This window comes from Oncorhynchus clarkii, chromosome 9 (genome assembly GCF_045791955.1).
Source record: "Oncorhynchus clarkii lewisi isolate Uvic-CL-2024 chromosome 9, UVic_Ocla_1.0, whole genome shotgun sequence".
Lineage (NCBI taxonomy): Eukaryota > Metazoa > Chordata > Actinopteri > Salmoniformes > Salmonidae > Oncorhynchus > Oncorhynchus clarkii.
Window position 1 is genome coordinate 14,343,772 of NC_092155.1, and position 22,912 is coordinate 14,366,683.

The 22,912-nt window shown below is 45.3% G+C and overlaps 1 protein-coding gene across 2 annotated transcripts; it reads left to right on the forward strand.

Moving 5' to 3' along the window:
- Window positions 1-332: 332 nt before the first annotated feature.
- On the forward strand, window positions 333-22,276 carry LOC139415928 (FACT complex subunit SPT16-like). Of its 2 annotated transcripts, XM_071164108.1 has the most exons (25): window positions 333-757; window positions 1,662-1,754; window positions 3,416-3,586; window positions 3,804-3,956; window positions 4,184-4,330; window positions 4,574-4,725; window positions 8,627-8,799; window positions 8,913-9,003; window positions 10,534-10,607; window positions 10,753-10,865; window positions 11,182-11,247; window positions 11,475-11,573; window positions 11,700-11,815; window positions 12,202-12,355; window positions 12,472-12,599; window positions 12,768-13,030; window positions 16,328-16,446; window positions 16,783-16,836; window positions 16,929-17,113; window positions 17,416-17,491; window positions 19,228-19,397; window positions 20,680-20,809; window positions 20,899-21,028; window positions 21,124-21,198; window positions 21,445-22,276. In XM_071164108.1, exons 1-25 carry the CDS (start codon window positions 692-694, stop codon window positions 21,549-21,551), a joined length of 3,105 nt encoding a protein of 1,034 aa, XP_071020209.1. In that variant the 5' UTR covers window positions 333-691; the 3' UTR covers window positions 21,552-22,276. The 2 variants fall into 2 exon arrangements, with proteins under 2 accessions (XP_071020209.1, XP_071020210.1); XM_071164109.1 differs by lacking the exon at window positions 333-757 and having other exon boundaries at window positions 1,706-1,829.
- Window positions 22,277-22,912: the final 636 nt, after the last annotated feature.

Sequence of the window (22,912 nt, forward strand, 5' to 3'; positions counted from 1 at the left end):
CACGAGTACTGTCTTTGGTAACAATATGCATGAAATATCCCAAATAGAACCCCCCCATCAAACGATTTTATGCACTGATATAAAAATAAACATGTACGTTCAATAAAGATAGAAATCAAGGCATGGGTCAAGAGAAAAACATAAGCAAACCACGTGTGGCATATAAATTAGTCCACCAGCATTTTATAAACACATGGCGCTATTTTATCAAAATAATGTGGTTGCCATTATAGGGGCGAGTGTGGTAATTGACCTATCAAACATCAACATGCCCGACAGACTAACAACGGGGAGGGAGGGGGAAAACAGAGAAGGGGGGAAGGGTATTCATTATTTCGAGTCGTTTATGCTTGGCACCAGTGTGGGCAACAAAACAGCTAGGTGTTACATAATTCTTAATCAGAAGAAAAATTATGCGTTTTATATTTGTATCGATTTTTAACAAAACGGGTGTATTTTAATGTGTATATATATATTTCAAAAAATATATACAAAAAAAAAAGGTAATATATCAACCATAGAGGCACATCTTGAGGAGAACTGAACGTAACCACCGTGCATATATCGAGAAGGAAAGAAACATCTCTTGATATAGGTTTCAAGGCGTGGAAAGTGCGAGAAAACAGCAACCACACTCATTCGGCCTGTGCTGCTCTGAGAAGCCAGGAGCTGGAGTTTGAAGGTGTAAAATATGGCGGTAAACTTGGACAAGGAAGCGTACTACCGCCGAATCAAGCGATTATATGGCAATTGGAAGGTAATTAGCACGATATAAATATTTGTATATCAAACTAGTAAAAGCTAGTAAAATCTGGATGCTGGCACGGCGGGGAGCCACGTTTTTAAAGTGCGTTTTTTGACTTTGTTTTCAGCATGAGTGAGTGCCGTGGTTGGTTTTGTAGCTACAGAAGCGCAAACCGCAATGATCAATTTGATTATATAGACTTACATGTAGTTATGAAACACTTGTAGATTGAATACATTCAGGAGACATTACACATCCTAAAAATGATAGTTACAACATGGCCACTTATGTATTGTATAGTATCCACCAAGTCAGGCTGTTAACGTTAGCTATGCTAATATACAGTTAACTAGCTTAACCAGCCATATCTGGCACTTTGTGGAACAACCACTTTAGCACGTTGCCAGTCCAGCAAAATATTAATTCATTCTGAAGTTGCACCAAAATACGTTGTCAGAAAGTACCATGGAATGTTTTGCCAGAGATTGCTAGCTAGTTGCCGCTTGTCCACATAACTAACATCAAAGTTTGACATTTTCAAGCTAGCATGCTTACTGTAGCTAACTAGCTTTACATCGCGCCAAGCAGGCACTGATTTGTTGCATGCACTTTTTTCTTTTGAGGGCACAACGATTGATCTCATCTGCATTTGAATGCCAACCAGTAGTTCACTAGCAACTTTCTCTCAATCTTCATTGAGATAAAGCAATAGATATAGTTATCAACTTTAGCTAACATGTTCTTAACTGGTTAGCTAACTTTCCATTTATTCATACTTATCACCTGCACTCAAAAAGAACAAGCAACGTGTCGACCACGACTGGCTAACTGTACCTTTTTGCTCACTAGTTGACTTAGCTTGAACAATGTGAAACATTTCTATGTTAATCAACAAGTATCTATTTTTCTCTATTAGAAAGGAGAAGATGAGTTTGGCAAAGTGGATGCCATGGTGGTCTCCGTCGGGGTGGACGAAGAGATAGTGTATGCCAAATCCACTGCCCTGCAGGTAAAACTCATGGACTTAACCCTATCCAGGAGTTATTCCTGACTGAGCTCATCAGGGAAAATTGTGTGCAAGTGTGTAAGTGCATTCAGAAAGTATTCAGACTCCTTGACTTTTTCTACATTTTGTTACATTAGTCTTATTCTAAAGAATATATTTTTTAAATTCCCCCATCAATCTACACACTATCCCATAATGACAAAGCAAAAACCGGTGTAGAAATTTTTGCAAATGTAATAACCGAACATATTTACATAATTATTTAGACCCTTTTCTCAGTACTTTGTTGTAGTTCCTTTGGCAGCGATTACAGGCTCAAGTCTTCTTGGGTATGACACTACAAGCTTGGCACTCCTGTATTTGGGTAGTTTCTCCCATTCTTCTCTGCAGATCTTCAAGCTCGATCAGGTTGGATGGGGAGCGTTGCTGCACAGCTATTTTACGGTCTTGATCGGGTTCAAGTCCGAGCTCTAGCTGGGCCACTCAAGGACATTCGGAAACTTGTCCCAAAGCCACTCCACTCCTGTCTTGGCTGTGTGCATAGGGTTGTTGTCCTGTTGGAAGGTGAACCTTCACCCCATTCTGAGAACCTGCTCCAGAGCACTCAGGGCTTCATCAAATATCTCTCTGTACTCTTCTCTCTTCATCTTTCCCTTGATCCTGACTAGTCTCCCAGTCCCTGCTGCTGAAAAACATCCCCACAGCATGATGCTGCCACCACCATGCCTAACCATGTGGAGGGTGCCAGGTTTCCACCAGACATGATGCTTGGCATTCAGGCCAAAGAGTTCAATCTTAGTTTCATAAGAACAGTGAATATTGTTTCACATGTTCTGAGAGTCCTTTAGGTTCCTTTTGGGAAACTCCAAGCAGGCTGTCATGTGCCTTTTACTGATGCGTGTCTTCCGTCTGGCCAACACCATAAAGGCCTGATTGGTGGAGTGCTGCAGAGATGGTTGTCCTCCTGGAAGGTTCTCCCATCGCCACAGAGGAACTCTGGAGCTCTGTCAGAGTGACCATCGGGTTCTTGGTCATCGCCCACACCAAGGCCCTTCTCCCCCGATTGCGCAGTCTGGCTGGGGCGGCCAGCTCGAGGAAGTCTTGGTGGTTCCAAACTTCTTCCATTTAAGAATGGAGGCCAGCATGTTCTTGGGGACCTTCAATGCTGCAGACAATTTTTGGGACCCTTCCCCAGATCTGTGATTCAACACAATCCTGTGTCGGGGCTCTACAGACGATTCTTTCGACCTCATGGCTTAGTTTTTGCTCTGACATGCACTGTCAACTGTGGGACCTTTTTATATAGACAGGTGTGTCCCTTTCCAAATCACATCCAATCAAGTTGTAGAAACATCTCAAGGATGATTGATAGAAATAGGATGCACCTGAGTTCAATTTCGAGTCATAGCAAAGGGTCTGAATATTTACATAAGTAAGGTATTTCAGTTTTTTACTGTTTTTGCTTTGTGTTGATTGAGGGTTAAAAAAAATGTAAATCCATTTTAGAATAAGGTTGTAATGTAACAAAGTGGAAATGGGGGAAGGTGGTCAGAATGCACTGTATGTGTTATGGCTTCTGTTCTGAAGAAACCTCGGTAGTTTACACTCCAGCATAAGCATATTGCATGGAGTAATTCATATACCCTCTCATCCTTCCTCTCTAGACATGGCTGTTTGGTTATGAGCTGACAGACACCATCATGGTGTTCTGTGAGTCTAAGATCATCTTCCTGGCCAGCAAAAAGAAGGTGGAGTTCCTTAAACAGGTGGCTGTAACCAAGGGCAATGAGAACGCCAACGGGGTTCCACCAATCACACTGCTCATCAGGGAAAAGGTAAGCGTTGATTGGTAGACTCGGGATGTTCTATCCCTGATTCACTGTCAATGTGTATTCCCCCATTTCAGGACAGTTCTTTAATGTGTGTGGCACAAGAAGTTGGTGTGACCGTTCGTGTGTTTGAAAGTGTGTGTGTGTGAGTGCATGCACTCATGTCAATGTGTTTGAGCAGAATGATAACGCTTTAACACTCCTCTCCCCCTCCTTCCCTCAGAACGAGAGCAACAAGGTTAACTTTGAGAAGATGGTGGAGGCGATCAGGGCCAGTAGGGAGGGCAAGACTGTGGGTGTGTTCAGCAAGGACAAGTTCCCCGGCGAGTACATGAAGAGCTGGAACGACATGATCACTGCCGAGGGCCTGGAGAAGGTGAGCGGAAGGAGGAATGTGGGGAGGGAGGAAGGGGTGAGATGGGTTGATAATAAAATATCATTGTTTCCATGTGGTATCAATTTGCAGAATGGTGGGTAGCTGGTCTGTGGCGGGAGGCAGTGTTGCATTAAAAAGAGACTCGCATGTAGCTAGTTATTGGTCTGCAACAGGTCACAATCCTTATGGGCTCTCCCTGCCTCCATCTCTCTCTCACCTCCCCCCAGGTGGACATCAGTGCGGTGGTGGCCTACACCATGGCCGTGAAGGAGGATGGGGAACTGGCTCTGATGAGGAAGGCTGCAGCCGTCACCAGCGACGTCTACTCCAAGTTCTTCAAGGAGCGCGTCATGGAGATCGTGGACGCCGACGAGGTAGGCTTTGTAGTCACGCTCATTATCCGCTCCTCCATCGCCTGTAGACGGGTGCAACATCCCAGCAACCACATTCATATGATATAGCCATCCTGGAAAGCCACTGTTATCATTCAGACAGGTGCAGTCAAATTTAAGATCTAGACTATGTCCAAATAGTTTTGAACCATCTCATTTTGTCCCCAAGATGACAGAAACAAAGCATTGTTTCCTGAATGTGTTCTCTCCTCTGTTCCCTAACAGAAGGTGCGCCACAGTAAGCTGGCTGAGTCTGTGGAGAAGGCAATCGAGGAGAAGAAGTATCTGGGGGGAGCAGACCCCTCCACGGTCGAGATGTGTTACCCCCCCATTATTCAGAGTGGGGGCAACTACAGCCTCAAGTTCAGCGTCGTCAGGTAAACAGCTGCTTCCTGTTATGTTCATGTTTTAAGTATCCCTATATTTCTGTTATTACTGTGCTATCACTCTGTTATTAGTGCTCCTGCACAGGAGTCTCAGTTGATGGACCTGAGTGTAATGGCGACGGATGTGAAGTAAACGTTGTTCAACTGGAGCCTAGTCGTTGTCATTTTGAGTTAACATTGGTAGCAGATGATGGCTAATAACTGCAATGTTAGAGGGAAAAGCAAGAGATACAGCAATGATGACGGTATGGGAACTTTGATCAGAGCACTGGATTCTGTGTGTAAAGAGAGACCGTGCCTACGAGGCACATTCAAACGTTGACAGTGTAGAGACATTTCGGGTTGCGATGACGGACTACATCATTGATTTGGAACAGAGGTACAATAGGATGCGCAAGTACGACATGGTTCTCCCAGATGCAGCGTCAGCTTTCAAGTTGCTAGATACTACTGCCTGTCTGGATGGTAGGGGGAACAGTTGGCTTTGACTGCTTGTACTGTGCTGACCTTTGCGTCATTGAAGTCGGCACTAAAAATGATTTTTGATGGAAAGACGGATGGAATGCAAGTGAGGGACGCGGAATATTACACTGAGCAGCAGAGAAAAGGTGCCAACAAGTCACGTTCTCAAGACAACCAGACGAGGGCGCCATTGCCCGGCACAAATCCACTGGACAGATATGAAAAGAGATCAAAATATGCTATTTGTCAGAGCACTTACCATTGGGTTAAAGACTGTCCTCATACAAATGAACACGTTAAACTAACAGAGGAACATGTAAACACAGAGAGAGAGCAGTGTACCATTACACTGTTTTCAAACTAATCTGCTTTTGAGATCTTTATAGTTGAATCCTTAGGTTCCGCTGTGAGTGATACTGCATGGACACGGACAGTGTGTGGCGCAGAATGGCTTGATAGAGATGTCAGTGAACGAAATATGAAAGAAGTACAAAATATGATTGGCACACCAAGCAACGGAGCTTTCACATTTGAAGATGAGAGAATTATCCATTCTACCAAGAGTTTATGATACCAGTAAACGTTGGTCAGACTAAGAGACATTGAAACAGAGGTGGTCCCTACAGATATCCCCTTACTATTAAGCAAAGCTTCCCTCAAGAAGGCAGGGGCTGTACTAGACATAGAAAATGACACGGCAGTGATGTTTAAACAACCAGTGACCCTTGAACTTACTACATCGGCCCACTATTGTGTAAACATTTTAGACAGACGTCAGAGTCCATGTAAAAATTAGATTCTGACGGACACAGAAACATGAAGTATTGTTAACTTCACAAACAGTTTGGACATGCTACAGCTGACAGTCTTCAGAAATGACTCCACAGTTCAGGGAATAATGATGAGATTATTTCCATTCTACTGCAGATAGTTAACAGTTGTGAGACATGTCAGAAATACAGCAAACCTAAGCCCAAACCAGCTGTTGGTTTGCCACTGGTGACCGTAGAACTACATGAGCCTGGACCAAGTGTGTGGTACTGTCACATAACCCACCACTTTACACGCTTCAGTTCTGGAAGCCTTGTGGATACATAGAAACCCAGTGAAATGGTCAAGCACTTCATTCACTCCTGGATAAGTGTGCATGGCCCGCCCCAGAAATTGTACAGTGACAATGGAGGAGAATTCAATAATAATGAAATAAGAGAAATGGTAAAGAAATTCAACATGGAAGTAAAGCAACTGTTGCATACAGTCCATGGAGCAATGGACTTCTGGAGAGACCTAATCAGACACTCAGAGATCATGCTGAAAGTGAAGCAAGACAATGGATGTGACTGGAAAACAGCCCTAGATTGGACTTTGATGGCAAAAAACTCAATGCACAATGTTCATAGTTACAGCCCATAGCAACTAGTGTTGGGGCAGAACCCTACTCTTCCCTCTGTACTGGTTGACAAGCCACCAGCACTAGAAGGGACCAGTGTGAGTGCATGGGGGTGGGACAGCACCTTTCAGCACTAGAAGGGACCAGTGTGAGTGCATGGGGGTGGGACAGCACCTTTCAGCACTACATGCAGTGAGAAAAGCGTTCACTGAAGCAGAGTGTTCAGAGAATTCACAGGGCTCTGCGTAAACCGCTATGTCCCGCAGATGAGAAATACGAGACTGGAAACAAAGTACACTACAAATGAGTTGACTGTCAAGAGTGGAAAAGACCGGGAGTAGTCATTGGCCGAGATGGTGTGGTGATATTTGTGAGACACGGAGGCACCATTGTCAGGTTGCATCACTCAAGATTGCGGAAAGTAAATGATCAACAAGATGTAGGGGCTGTTGCTGAGAATCAGCCTCCCACTGCAAATAACAAAAAGGATGCATTAACAGACACAAACCTACCAGATGTCGGATCCCAATGATACGGACACTGAAACAGGAAATGGAGTTGTGTTCAAATGTGTTCAAATTAGGAAAAACGTTCATCGACATATGTGTTAAGACAACGTGGTTGTTCCAGTCTGAAAACTGGACAGACTGTTAAATACATGGACAGAGAAGGTGGTATTCCACACACAGCAACAGTCATTGGACGAGCAGGAAAAGCCAAAGGAAAACACCAGAACTGGTCCAACTTGCAGTACTCTGAACCAGCTACACTTTCTGGTACAACAGGGCCAGCTGACCTGTCACTTGTAGATCATCTGATTTCATCCAATAGAAAATTGAGACAGAATGACATTCAAAATGATGTACTTGAAACAAAAAAAACGTGTCATTTGACTCGGCTAAACTATATGAGATCAGTAATTGGAGGAAAAATTGAGTGTTTTGAGGAAGTCAAAGACATTGGACAAAAATGTCTCAACAAGGTGGGTGTTTACCCTTAACCGGAATAGTGCCAAAATCATGTCTAGTTGCTAGAGGTTTAGAGGAGCTGGCTGCTAAAGAACTCCCAAATGACTCACTGACATGTGCCTCAGTCACTCAGATTGCTGCTGACGGTGATCTGCCAGAAAAAAATGGAAACTTCATTCCATAGACATCAAATCTGCATTTTTGCAGGGAACGGAGCTGTCAAGGGACAGACATCTGACCTCCGCCTGAAGCTAAGAGCGAAGGAACACTGGAAACAAAAAAAGTGTGTATATGGCCTGGCAGGTGCATCTATCAACTGGTACAACAAAGTGAAGGCGGCAATGCTGAGTACAGGTGGAAACATGTCAAGTGGATCCTGCAGTCTTCTATTGGCTTGATCAAGACTACAATGTGACCTGTCATGTTGATGACTTCATCTGGGGTGGCTCACAGACCTTTGCTACAACTGTGATTCCTGGTCGACCACAAAGGAACAGCCTGCTGACTGTCAGACTAAAAGGGAGCATCCGGTCTTGTGTTCCTAAAGTAATGGAAAGTGGCAACTTGAGTAATACAAATAAAAACCTTGTCACTCAACCCATTTGTAATGGGGAACTTAAATAATACTGGGGACATTTTCATTATTTTGTTTTATTTGTCTAAAGAAAAGTGGGAGATTGTTAAGTTCATGTTTTAAGGATGCCTATATTTCTGTTATTACGGGGCTATCACTCTGTTGTTAGTGCGCCTGCGCGGGAAGTCTGATGGACCTGTCCTGAGTGTAATGGCAACGATGTACGGTGAAGTAAATGTTGTTCAACCTAGTCGTTGTGTCACTTCCATGGCGACGTCTTCAACGACCGTCCCCACTGATGTCTATTTCTTTAACCTAGTTTCAGTGCTCAACCTTAACATGCAAAACAATTTAATTTTTTAATTAACGGGTTAATCCAAAATGTGACCCATTTTGATGATAAAGACCAACTTCTTTCTGTATCACACATACAGTACCTGTCACTGCAGACTCATAAGACGTTATAACACCTTTTATAACACTGCTCTAACTCTTCAGCGATAAGAACCACATGCACTTTGGGGCCATCACCTGTGCCATGGGGATCCGCTACAAATCGTACTGCTCCAACCTGGTCCGGACCCTGATGGTGGACCCCCCACAGGAGATGCAGGACAACTACAGCTTCCTACTGCAGGTGGAAGAGGAACTACTCAAAGAGCTCAAACACGGTGAGGGATGGAAGGGAGATGCAGGGTGTTTGTGTTTTACGGGGTAGAGCACACATGATTTACGTAACCTGACTTTATTTCAAGTTCTTTCCCTCTTACCTTGTTTTCTGTAGGTATAAAGATCTGCGACGTGTACAATGCCGTGTTGGACTACGTCAAGAAGGAGAAGCCCGACCTGGCGGCCAAATTCACCAAGAACCTAGGGTCGGACACATACTCTTACCTTCTCACACACATGGCCTCCTGTATTGATTATTAGGCTTGGGCGGTAATCCAGATTGTCATACCTTCGTACCGACCTTGTGCCATTCCGGGATATTCTGTAATACCAGCGATGAACACAAAGGACACTATTTTCAAACCCCACTGATCCTCTTTAATCTGAAGGTTAGCTATGCTAACAAGTACATGTAAAATCACATAGAGAATGATAACTTAATGCTAACGAGCGGCTGTAGGCTGTGTGGTCGGCTGTAGGCTGTGTGGTCGGCTGTAGGCTGTGTGGTCGGCTGTAGGCTGTGTGGTCGGCTGTAGGCTGTGTGGTCGGCTGTAGGCTGTGTGGTCGGCTGTAGGCTGTGTGGTCGGCTGTAGGCTGTGGGGCCTTCAAGATCACCCTGAATCTCAGTCCAAGAGGCGTCACTGCAGTACCTGGTTCGAATCCAGGCTGCATCACATCCGGACGTCATTGGGAGTCCCATAAGGCGGCACACAATTGGCCCAGCATCGTCCGGGGTAGGCCGTCACTGTAAATAAGAATTTGTTCGTAACTGACTTGCCTACTTAAATAATACAAATGAAAAAGGCACAGTGATGCAGACATGTTGGTGGTTTACCCAATACATTACTGTGAGCTTGTGTACATACAGTCTGCGACTCTTATCTAAAGTATTTGCAGGACAGACATCCCAGCTAATACACTTATACAAGTAACTCAAAAATGCTACTCAAGGCCTCCCGGGTGGCGCAGTGGTCTAAGGCACTGCATCGCAGAGACTCTGGGTTCGAGCCCAGGCTCTGTCGCAGCCGGCCGCGACCGGGAGACCCATGGGGCGGCGCACAATCGACCAGATCGCTAGGTGTACAGTGTTTCCTCCGACACATTGGTCCGGCTGGCTTCCGGGTTATCATATCTACACCTAAACAAAAATATAAACGCAGGATGTTGTGTTGGTCCCATTTTTCGTGAGCTGAAATAAAAGATCCCAGAAATGTTCCATAAAAAAAAACCTTATTCGTCTCTAGTTTTGTGCAGCAATTTGTTTACATTTGACTGCAGGTATTTACTTAAAGATATACAAACGTATTTTAAAAAACTTCAAAGAAATAGATTCAGCAGTATTGGAAAATACCATCCCGTGGCTATTTTCAAACGGGGTGGGACATGTACTTTTGGTCCACCAGCCGCAGTAGCTGGTGAATACCCTTATTTTACCAGCCACATTTCATTCTGAAAGAAATGATAGTGAAGATTAATCACAGAACACAGTACCTGCTTTCTCCACTAGGTTAGATATTTTCTCTTCCAGAGCTGACACATTTTTTTATTTATTTTTTTACATGGGTTTGGTATTGTATAGGGAAGTAAATAAAATAAAAACTGCTCCCAAATGCTCTGTGTAACCACCTGCCAATTTGGCTGGTAAATACCCCAATATTACGGTATACTGCCCAAGCCTATTGAGGATAGAGTATGTATCATGTGTTGATTTTGTGCGTCCCCTCTCCCTGCTGTAGATTTGCCATGGGGATAGAGTTCAGAGAGGGTTCCCTGGTCCTGAACAGTAAGAACCAGTACAAACTGAAGAAAGGTGAGCACTCAAGTCACTGTAGTGTCTTACTGACTATAAGTAGGATACTTTGTAGACATGGTGTTTTTTGAGTGTCTCATACAGAGGCCATTTTTAAAGGGTGTGTAGAGCGGACACTCATCACTGTGTGTTGTGTGTTTTACAGGCATGGTACTGAGCATCAGCCTGGGGTTCGCTGACCTGGTCAATAAGGAGGCGAAGAAGGAGGAGCAGAAGAAATACGCCCTGTTCATAGGAGACTCCGTACAGATCAATGAGGTAGGAGAGAGGAAGGATGAGGGGGGGGGCGGGGGATGAAGGATGAGGGGGTGCGGGGGGGTGGAAGGATGAGGGGGGGGGGCGGGGGGTGGAAGGATGAGGGGGTGCGGGGGATGAAGGATGAGGGGGAAAGGAAGAAATGTGCCCTGTTTATAGAATATACAGGTCAACAAAGTAGGATATATTTCACTCTTTTTTTTAAATTTTTTTAACAAAGTGACTGTCAAACATATTTAGTTATCTATCAATCACATTTGGGTTGTGATATTTGCTCAGTGATGGCAGTAAAGAAACACGTATAATGTATATCTTTAAGGATGATCCAGCGACAGTTCTCACTCCGGTCAAGAAGAAGATAAAGAACGTTGGAATCTTCCTAAAGGTACGAAAGATGTCCGCCGTCTCTCTCTCCCTCACAAACCCTGAAAGGTGCATATCTATTTTAAATGTTTAGTTAGGGCTCTATGTCCTCTGTTTATATTTAAGCAACAAGGCCTATGGTATATTGTCTGACATACACGCGGCTGAAATACTGTTTCCAATCAGTATCCAGGACCCAAACTACCCAGTTTAGCCCCAGCAAAAATACGATTTGTTTCTTCTTGACAGAACGATGAGGAGGAAGATGATGAGGAAGATGCTGACGATGCAGAGGAACTACTGGGGAAGGGAGCGCGTGGACAAGCTTTACTCCAGGACAGGACTAGGGTGGGTGTGTGTGTATGTGCTTGAGAGACATTCACTATACTTACACCATCTCAGTTTGTGTGTATGAGCTGAAACGCTGTCTTTTTGATTGGTCAGAATGTGAGAAACTGTTATTTATTTGGGCAGAACGAGATGACGGCAGAGGAGAAGAGGCGGGCTCACCAGAAGGAGCTGGCCGATCAGGTGAACGAGGAGGCCAAGAGACGTCTGACAGAACAGAAAGGAGAGCAACAGATCCAGAAGTGAGTGAACGAGGGGAAAAGAGGAGGAGAAGGGATGATGATATAATAATTGGAGGGATATGGGAGACCAGAATGAGAGGAGGCTGGTAACAGTTGAAGGAGTGGAATGGAACGGAGGAGGAGAGGTGGTAGAATCTACATGATTGGGGAGAGGTGGAAGAACGAGAGAATTACGAGATATTTATAGTATTTATAGGAAGAATGAGATATTTCTAGTATTATGTTGGTCTAAATTATCTTTCGTAGAAAACAACTAGAACATACATTTGCATGATTAAATAATTCATGATTTCACTCCCTATGTTTATGTAGATCGTCTATCCAAAAATGTGTGACGACACCAATGAATTAAATGATTAAATGCAGTGTTTCCTTCTCTTTTCCAGGTCCAGAAAGTCCAATGTCTCCTACAAGAACGGCTCTCAGATGCCTCGAGAGAAAGATATTCGAGACATGAAGATTTTCATCGACAAGAAATATGAGACGGTTGTTATGCCTGTCTTCGGTATCGCCACCCCTTTCCATATCGCTACCATCAAGGTACACCTCTCACACTCACACACACAGACAGACACGAATCGCAATTTGACCGAATTTGAGACTATACCTATCTGAGGATAAAAAAAAAACATTTCTGTGTCCCTCTGTCTGTGTAGAACATCAGTTCGTCGGTGGAAGGAGACTGGACGTACCTGAGGATAAACTTCTATGTTCCCGGCAGCTCTCTGGGACGCAACGAGGGCAACATTTTCCCCAACCCTGATGCCACCTTTGTCAAAGAAATGTGAGAGGAAATGTGTGTCTGAGTGCCCATGTACTGCATGTTTCACTGTTGTCAACTATCCAGCAGATAGACTGATAGTCCGTGTGTGTGTGTGTGTGTGTGTGTTTTTATCCATCTTTATCCACCTGCTGCTGTGTCTGACGTTGCTCATATCCCCCCCACCCTCAGTACGTACCGGGCGTCGAACCTCAAGGCGCCTGGCGACCCAACAGTCCCGTCCACTAACCTCCAGAACGCCTTCCGCATCATCAAGGAGGTACAGAAGCGCTATAAGACCCGGGAGGCTGAGGAGAAGGAGAAGGAGGGCATCGTCAAGCAGGACTCTCTGGTCATCAACCTGAACCGCTCCAACCCCAAACTCAAAGACCTCTACATCAGACCCAACATCGCCCAGAAGAGGATGCAGGGGTCGCTGGAGGCCCATACCAACGGTGAGGAAAAGGTTCCATTAACAAGGAATTGAGAGAGGAGGAGAGGAATGGAGGAACGAACAGAGGGGAAAGAGAGAATGGTTGAGGTTCTTCGCAGATCACAGCGTTGCTGTAAAGACCAAGAGTGCTGTGTGCTCTCAATCAACATTTGTCATTTAGCTGACTCTCTTACCCAGAGTGACTTACAGGTAATGCATCCATCTTAAGATGGCTGGGTGAGACAACTACATATCAGTCGTAGTAAACGTATTTTTCTCTAAAAAGTGGGGTCTAGTAGGAAAAAGTGTGTCCCTCCAGCCTCAACGAACCTGGTAAATAACATGCCTGTCTGTCCAGGACAGAACCTGGTAAATAACATGTCTGTCTGTCCAGGACAGAACCTGGTAAACAACATGTATGTCTGTCCAGGACAGAACCTGGTAAATAACATGTCTTGTCTGTCCAGGACAGAACCTGGTAAATAACATGTCTGTCTGTCTGTCTGTCCAGGACAGAACCTGGTAGATAACATGTCTGTCTGTCCAGGACAGAACCTTGTAAATAACATGTCTGTCCAGGACAGAACCTGGTAAATAACATGTCTGTCTGTCCAGGACAGAACCTGGTAAACAACATGTATGTCTGTCTGTCTGTCCAGGACAGAACCTGGTAAACAACATGTCTTGTCTGTCCAGGACAGAACCTGGTAAATAACATGTCTTGTCTGTCCAGGACAGAACCTGGTAAATAACATGTCTTGTCTGTCCAGGACAGAACCTGGTAAATAACATGTCTTGTCTGTCCAGGACAGACCCTGGTAAATAACATGTCTTGTCTGTCTGTCCAGGACAGAACCTGGTAAATAACATGTCTGTCTGTCTGTCAGGACAGAACCTGGTAAATAACATGTCTGTCTGTCTGTCCAGGACAGACCCTGGTAAATAACATGTCTGTCTGTCTGTCAGGACAGAACCTGGTAAATAACATGTCTGTCTGTCTGTCCAGGACAGAACTTGGTAAATAACATGTCTGTCTGTCTGTCCAGGACAGAACCTGGTAAATAACATGTCTGTCTGTCTGTCCAGGACAGAACCTGGTAAATAACATGTCTGTCTGTCTGTCCAGGACAGAACCTGGTAAATAACATGTCTGTCTGTCTGTCTGTCCAGGACAGAACCTGGTAAATAACATGTCTGTCTGTCTGTCTGTCCAGGACAGAACCTGGTAAATAACATGTCTGTCTGTCTGTCCAGGACAGAACCTGGTAAATAACATGTATGTCTGTCTGTCTGTCCAGGACAGAACCTGGTAAATAACATGTCTGTCTGTCTGTCTGTCCAGGACAGAACCTGGTAAATAACATGTCTGTCTGTCTGTCTGTCCAGGACAGAACCTGGTAAATAACATGTCTGTCTGTCTGTCTGTCCAGGACAGAACCTGGTAAATAACATGTCTGTCTGTCTGTCTGTCCAGGACAGAACCTGGTAAATAACATGTCTGTCTGTCTGTCTGTCCAGGACAGAACCTGGTAAATAACATGTCTGTCTGTCTGTCTGTCCAGGACAGAACCTGGTAAATAACATGTCTGTCTGTCTGTCTGTCTGTCCAGGACAGAACCTGGTAAATAACATGTCTGTCTGTCTGTCTGTCCAGGACAGAACCTGGTAAATAACATGTCTGTCTGTCTGTCTGTCTGTCCAGGACAGAACCTGGTAAATAACATGTCTGTCTGTCTGTCTGTCTGTCCAGGACAGAACCTGGTAAATAACATGTCTGTCTGTCTGTCTGTCCAGGACAGAACCTGGTAAATAACATGTCTGTCTGTCTGTCTGTCTGTCCAGGACAGAACCTGGTAAATGTCTGTCTGTCTGTCTGTCTGTCCAGGACAGAACCTGGTAAATAACATGTCTGTCTGTCTGTCTGTCTGTCCAGGACATGTCTGTCTGTCTGTCTGTCTGTCTGTCTGTCTGTCCAGGACAGAACCTGGTAAATAACATGTCTGTCTGTCTGTCTGTCTGTCCAGGACAGAACCTGGTAAATAACATGTCTGTCTGTCTGTCTGTCTGTCCAGGACAGAACCTGGTAAATAACATGTCTGTCTGTCTGTCTGTCTGTCCAGGACAGAACCTGGTAAATAACATGTCTGTCTGTCTGTCTGTCTGTCCAGGACAGAACCTGGTAAATAACACTGTCTGTCTGTCCAGGACAGAACCTGGTAACATGTCTGTCTGTCTGTCTGTCTGTCCAGGACAGAACCTGGTAAATAACATGTCTGTCTGTCTGTCCAGGACAGAACCTGGTAAATAACATGTCTGTCTGTCTGTCCAGGACAGAACCTGGTAAATAACATGTCTGTCTGTCTGTCAGGACAGAACCTGGTAAATAACATGTCTGTCTGTCTGTCCAGGACAGAACCTGGTAAATAACATGTCTGTCTGTCTGTCTGTCTGTCCAGGACAGAACCTGGTAAATAACATGTCTGTCTGTCTGTCTGTCTGTCCAGGACAGAACCTGGTAAATAACATGTCTGTCTGTCTGTCCAGGACAGAACCTGGTAAATAACATGTCTGTCTGTCTGTCCAGGACAGAACCTGGTAAATAACATGTCTGTCTGTCTGTCCAGGACAGAACCTGGTAAATAACATGTCTGTCTGTCTGTCCAGGACAGAACCTGGTAAATAACATGTCTGTCTGTCTGTCCAGGACAGAACCTGGTAAATAACATGTCTGTCTGTCTGTCCAGGACAGAACCTGGTAAATAACATGTCTGTCTGTCTGTCCAGGACAGAACCTGGTAAATAACATGTCTGTCTGTCTGTCCAGGACAGAACCTGGTAAATAACATGTCTGTCTGTCTGTCCAGGACAGAACCTGGTAAATAACATGTCTGTCTGTCTGTCCAGGACAGAACCTGGTAAATAACATGTCTGTCTGTCTGTCCAGGACAGAACCTGGTAAATAACATGTCTGTCTGTCTGTCCAGGACAGAACCTGGTAAATAACATGTCTGTCTGTCTGTCCAGGACAGAACCTGGTAAATAACATGTCTGTCTGTCTGTCCAGGACAGAACCTGGTAAATAACATGTCTGTCTGTCCAGGACAGAACCTGGTAAATAACATGTCTGTCTGTCCAGGACAGAACCTGGTAAATAACATGTCTGTCTGTCCAGGACAGAACCTGGTAAATAACATGTCTGTCTGTCTGTCCAGGACAGAACCTGGTAAATAACTGTCTGTCTGTCCAGGACAGAACCTGGTAAATAACATGTCTGTCTGTCCAGGACAGAACCTGGTAAATAACATGTCTGTCTGTCCAGGTTTCCGTTTCACGTCCGTCCGTGGGGACAAAGTGGACATTCTCTACAACAACATTAAACACTCCCTCTTCCAGCCATGTGACGGAGAAATGATCATCGTACTGCACTTCCACCTCAAGGTGTGTGTGACCTTAGGCTAAGTACAAGATGTCTGACTGCACTTCCACCTCAAGGTGTGTGTGACCTTAGGCTAAGTACAAGATGTCTGACTGCACTTCCACCTCAAGGTGTGTGTGACCTTAGGCTAAGTACAAGATGTCTGACTGCACTTCCACCTCAAGGTGTGTGTGACCTTAGGCTAATTACAAGATGTCTGACTTTCTATGCATTGGTAATCAAGATGTGGGTATTTGGGTCTATGCTTTCCCCCGTGGCACGTGGGAGTGGTCTTGATTTAGTTTAGATATGTGTTTGTGTGTCCATTTTGACTAATCCCACCCCTCGTCCTCCATCAGAACGCCATCATGTTTGGTAAGAAGCGTCACACAGACGTGCAGTTCTACACAGAGGTAAATATGAGATAAAACATAGGAGAACAACTTTATTTAATCTTACCTTATTATATTGTCTTCATATTGTCTCATCCTACCTTATCTCTTAGGTGGGTGAGATCACCACAGACCTGGGCAAGCACCAGCACATGCACGACCGCGACGACCTGTACGCCGAGCAAATGGAGAGGGAGATGAGACACAAGCTCAAGTCTGCCTTCAAGAACTTCATCGAGAAGGTGGAGACCCTCACCAAGGAGGAGCTGGAGTTCGAAGTGCCCTTCCGAGACCTCGGGTATGAGGGGAGGGGGGGGGGGGGGTGGAGGAAAGTGATTGGAGGGATATTGACAGGGTTAAGTGATTTTGGGAAAGTGAGTATTTAAAGGAAACATTCACCCACTTTGAATTTTGTATACTTTTTGTGCCTCTGAGTGATGTTCTATTGATTCCCAAGGACATTTCATGTTTTAATGTGTATCTGAGCGATGGCTGAGTTTAGCATCATATGATGGGTGGCTCTTTTCTTTCAGCACAGAGTTGGGTGTTCAAGTAATGAACTGTATGAAACTGTTGAAGTTAGTTACTGTGTGTGTTCAGGTTCCAGGGCGCCCCCTACAGGAGTACCTGTCTGCTGCAGCCCACCTCCAGTTCCCTGTGTAACACAACTGAGTGGGTGAGTGCCTGCTAGTACTGTTACTGCTCCTGCTGCTAGTACTGTTACCGCTCCTGCCGCTAGTACTGTTACCGCTCCTGCCGCTAGTACTGTTACCGCGCCTGCCGCTAGTACTGTTACCGCTCCTGCCGCTAGTACTGTTACCGCTCCTGCTGCTAGTACTGTTACTGCTGCTAGTACTGCTCCTGCTGCTAGTACTGTTCCTGCTGCTAGTACTGTTCCTGCTGCTAGTACTGCTCCTGCTGCTAGTACTGCTCCTGCTGCTAGTACTGCTCCTGCTGCTAGTACTGCTCCTGCTGCTAGTACTGCTCCTGCTGCTAGTACTGTTACTGCTGCTAGTACTGTTACTGCTGCTAGTACTGTTACTACTGCTAGTACTGCTCCTGCTGCTAGTACTGCTCCTGCTGCTAGTACTGCTCCTGCTGCTAGTACTGCTCCTGCTGCTAGTACTGTTACTGCTGCTAGTACTGCTCCTGCTGCTAGTACTGTTCCTGCTGCTAGTACTGCTCCTGCTGCTAGTACTGCTCCTGCTGCTAGTACTGCTCCTGCTGCTAGTACTGCTCCTGCTGCTAGTACTGTTCCTGCTGCTAGTACTGTTACTGCTGCTAGTACTGCTCCTGCTGCTAGTACTGTTCCTGCTGCTAGTACTGTTACTGCTGCTAGTACTGTTACTGCTGCTAGTACTGTTACTGCTGCTAGTACTGCTCCTGCTGCTAGTACTGTTACTGCTGCTAGTACTGCTCCTGCTGCTAGTACTGTTCCTGCTGCTAGTACTGTTCCTGCTGCTAGTACTGTTACTGCTGCTAGTACTGTTACTGCTGCTAGTACTGCTCCTGCTGCTAGTACTGCTCCTGCTGCTAGTACTGTTCCTGCTGCTAGTACTGTTCCTGCTGCTAGTACTGCTCCTGCTGCTAGTACTGCTCCTGCTGCTAGTACTGTTACTGCTGCTAGTACTGCTCCTGCTGCTAGTACTGCTCCTGCTGCTAGTACTGCTCCTGCTGCTAGTACTGCTCCTGCTGCTAGTACTGCTCCTGCTGCTAGTACTGTTACTGCTGCTAGTACTGCTCCTGCTGCTAGTACTGCTCCTGCTGCTAGTACTGCTCCTGCTGCTAGTACTGCTCCTGCTGCTAGTACTGCTCCTGCTGCTAGTACTGCTCCTGCTGCTAGTACTGCTCCTGCTGCTAGTACTGTTCCTGCTGCTAGTACTGCTCCTGCTGCTAGTACTGTTACTGCTGCTAGTACTGTTACTGCTGCTAGTACTGTTACTGCTGCTAGTACTGCTCCTGCTGCTAGTACTGCTCCTGCTGCTAGTACTGCTCCTGCTGCTAGTACTGCTCCTGCTGCTAGTACTGCTCCTGCTGCTAGTACTGTTACTGCTCCTGCCGCTGGTGTTTAGTAGTAGTAGTACAACACCTTCCCTGATATAGCCAGCAGCACTGCTTGCTTACTCCCATGTGTTTTAAACCAAGTTAGGCCTTGAGGCAGGTATTTGAATACAGATCTAATAATAAAATCCTCAAGGGGTTAAAAGGGACATGCTCTCAGCAGTCTGTTTTCATTCCATCCTCCCTCTCTCCTTCCTCGTCCTCTCCCTCTCTCCTTCCCCGTCCTCTCCCTCTCTCCTTCCCCGTCCTCTCCCTCTCTCCTTCCCCGTCCTCTCCCTCTCTCCTTCCCCGTCCTCTTCCCTCTCTCCTTCCCCGTCCTCTTCCCCGTCCTCTCCCTCTCTCCTTCCCCAGCCTCCGTTCGTGGTGACTCTGGATGAGGTCGAGCTGGTTCATTTTGAGCGTGTTCAGTTCCACCTGAAGAACTTTGACGTGGTCATCGTCTACAAGGACTACAGCAAGAAGGTCACCATGATCAACGCCGTGCCCGTCAACTCACTGGACCCCATCAAGGAGTGGCTCAAGTAAGTACATCAATTAACCCAGACTAGTTTTTCTGACTAGATTACTAATCTACTGCCTTTCCTCAAAGTCCCACCCACAGTGATTGATTGACAGGTCTGAAACCCTACCAACTCTGACTCACAAACATCCTGCCCCCTCATCTGAAAATTCCACCCACAGTGATTGACAGGCCAAACTCTTAGTGGTAGTTCACCCAAATTACAAAATGACATTGGTTTCTTTATCCTAGGTGTCGACAGCAGCAGATCCAATAACATACATCATTTTAAAGAACAAGCATTGTGGCAATTCATATTTTGCAGTAAAACTAAATATTACTTTTAATTTCAAGAGTACAGGTTTAATGTTAAAGGTTCTCTTCCTTATAAAATAGTCCTGATCATGAAGGTCTTGGCCTAGACGATATCCAAAACAAGTAACGCACTGAATGCATACATTTTCAGTCATTTTAATTGTAGTCTTTCTACTGAATGCCACAACTCCTCTTACCAATCTGGGAGGTAAAGTTGTTAAACTATTTAATAAATTAGCTGTGCATTTCGGATGGAATCAAGGCATTAGAATGTACCAGGGGCCACCACAAATGGACCTTGTTCTGCCCCTCAAATTCAGAGGACATACCCCCTCCCCTGGCTGGCTACTTTTCTTCTGTTTGGCTGGCTACTCCATGAATCTACGGAAAACACGGATTAACCAATTAGTCAGTCCACTCACTGGACCCCATCAAGGAGGGGCTGAAGTACATCAATTAACTAATAAATACCTTAACCAATCAACATATTAGCCGGTCTGTCAACTCACTGGACCCCATCAAGGAGGGGCTGAAGTCGACTGGATCAGTAGGTAGTGTGGCACTCGCAACGCTAAAGTCGTGGGTTTGATTTCAGATCTGCAACCAATACGAAAATGTAAGCACATCTGTTAAACGCTCTGGATTAAGTGTCTGCTAAATGTCATATAGCCATCAACCAATCACTTTATGGATTTAGCCTCTTCCTTTTTAACTGTGAATTTGTTTTTGGGGGAAAGGAATTAGATTTGAAATAGTTTGTGTTTTAGTAGAGTTTTACCAAGTGTTGCTCCTCAAAAGAAATGAATAATTTAAAAACCTGTCTCGTTCTCCTCTGTGTCCCTCGTTCTCCTCTGTGTCCCTCGTTCTCCTCTGTGTCCCTCGTTCTCCTCTGTGTCCCTCGTTCTCCTCTGTGTCCCCCGCTCTCCTCTGTGTCCCCCGCTCTCCTCTCTCCACCCCCGCTCTCTCTCTCTCTGTCATTCTCTGTCCAGTTCCTGTGATATCAAGTACACCGAGGGGGTCCAGTCTCTGAACTGGACTAAGATCATGAAGACTATAGTGGACGATCCAGAGGGCTTCTTTGAACAGGGGGGCTGGTCTTTCTTAGACCCGGAGAGCGAGGTGTGTGTGTGTGTGTGTTATTGCAAGATACAAAACCGTGTTAAAATGAAGATGTTGGACAAATGTATTTCTCTCTCCATCTGTCTCAGGGGGAAGGAGCAGAGGATGACTCTGAGTCGGGGGAAGACGAGACATTTAACCCCTCGGCAGACGAGAGTGAGGTAGAGGAGGAAGACAGTGATGAAGATTATGACTCGGAGAGTGAGGACTCCGGTAATGGTAAGAAGTCATGTTGAGACGCACACACACACACACACACACACACACACACACACACAGAGACTTAGTAGTGTGTGTGGCCGTGTGTATTTCAGACTACAGTGCGTCGCTGGGCAGTGAAGAGGAGAGCGGTAAAGACTGGGATGAGTTGGAAGAGGAGGCCAGGAAAGGTGAGTCTACTCTACATTCTCCCCTAGCTTACCATCCCTGAAGCAAGAGGTATCATCGCTTGCTGCTCCATGGTAGAGGAACACTGGAAAATAATCCTACTTTGTTATCCGATGTGAATTGGAACTTCTTCGCTGACCTATGACATCTTTGTCCCCGTGTGTTTTGATATTGACACTCTTCCTGTAATGTGAAATCAGTTTCAAATGTCTTGGTATTGAGTGTCTGTCTCGCACTTCCTCTCCTAGCCGACAAAGAGTCTCACTATGAGGACGCGGAGGAGACCTCGTCGGCTAAGCGGAAGGGTCGCTCGTCAGCCCCGCCTCCCAGCGCCAAGAAGAAACGTCGCCACTGAATGGCACCACCACTAGACTGTCTCACCTACGCACACACTGCCAGAAACATTGTTGATTCAATCCCTCTCTCCTCTAATTCATCTTGGCTCTGTCATTTCCCTTTGTCTTTCTCTCACACACACACACACACGCTATACGATGTGTATATAGAGGTAGTAGCACACCCATGCGTTTGTATTAGGCCGTGAGTGTCGTGATTAAATGGGCATATCGTACCTGACGGTAGACGGTTCATTCCTCCCTCCATTCCTTTGGCAACTCATTCCTCTGTTTCCAAGGGCCAGGTGTGTGTGTGTGTGTGTGTTTTGAAAGGGTTTTAATTGCAAACTATTGTTTTTCTGTTAAATTGTTTCTAAACCAATATAGTAAGCAGTGATGATACAGTATCTTCTGCTAAGCATTTTTACAAGATTTAGTCTAAACAAATAATCTTCCATTCCTCCTTTCTACCGTTCTGTCCTTCTTGGACATAGTTTATTTGTTGAGAGCGGTGTGTGTGGGGGGGGGGGGGGGGTGGGGGTGGGGGGGGGCAGAGCAGATATCAATTCCGTTTTTCCAATTCCTTTTTTATGGGGGTTTGTACAGACTGACTGACGCTCAAGAACCTCAATGTCTCTAATTTCCCCACCACTTTCCTCCATCTTTCTGTTAATCCTGGATAGGTAGACTGTTGAATTGTTAATTAAAAATCCTGATGTTTTTGTAATAAAATTCAGAAATAGTGGTTATTTTGTCTTTTTCATTCATTTGAGTGTCACTGTCAATGCTGCCTATTAATAACTATGAGATTGATTAACCATTCTCTGTGCTACAGTGTTCACTTCTGTGTTGGTCTAGCATGACCAGTCTTCTGTTAAATTATTCTCATACAAAATTTGTATATAGTGATTTGAAAGTAACAAAGTGCTTCACATCGTAAAATAATGAACTGAAAGTACTAACAAATAAACACAGGACCGGAGGAAGGAGAGTGTTGTCTGGCTACCATCTCTGCCAATAACCAGGTAAGTAACAACAATTGTCAGGTGGTATGAGGGGAAACTAACAATGGGACCAGGAAGTCAAATCTAAACTAAAGGAATTCCTTCATTCTTAGCTAACCCTCTTTAAGTCTTTGGGCCACAATGAGCTCCACAGACAGAGGGGATTAAATAACTTTGGCTGTAACTGAAGGTACACTACATGACCAAAAATATGTGGACACCTGGCAGTCGAACATCTCGTTCCAAAAAAATCATGGGCATTAATATGGACTTGGTTCCCCCTTTGTTGCTGTAACAGCCTCTACTCTTCTGGGAAGGTGTTCCACTAGATGTTGGACCGTTGCTGAGGGGACTTGCTTCCATTCAGCCACGAGCAT

Bases quoted from the DNA above. Each gene is read 5' to 3' on its own strand.
- LOC139415928 (XM_071164108.1), top strand. From the start codon at position 692: ATGGCGGTAAACTTGGACAAGGAAGCGTACTACCGCCGAATCAAGCGA. The intron at 4,726-8,626 runs GTAAACAGCTGC...CTAACTCTTCAG, and splicing joins CTCAAGTTCAGCGTCGTCAG to CGATAAGAACCACATGCACT. The intron at 13,031-16,327 runs GTGAGGAAAAGG...CTGTCTGTCCAG, and splicing joins GCTGGAGGCCCATACCAACG to GTTTCCGTTTCACGTCCGTC.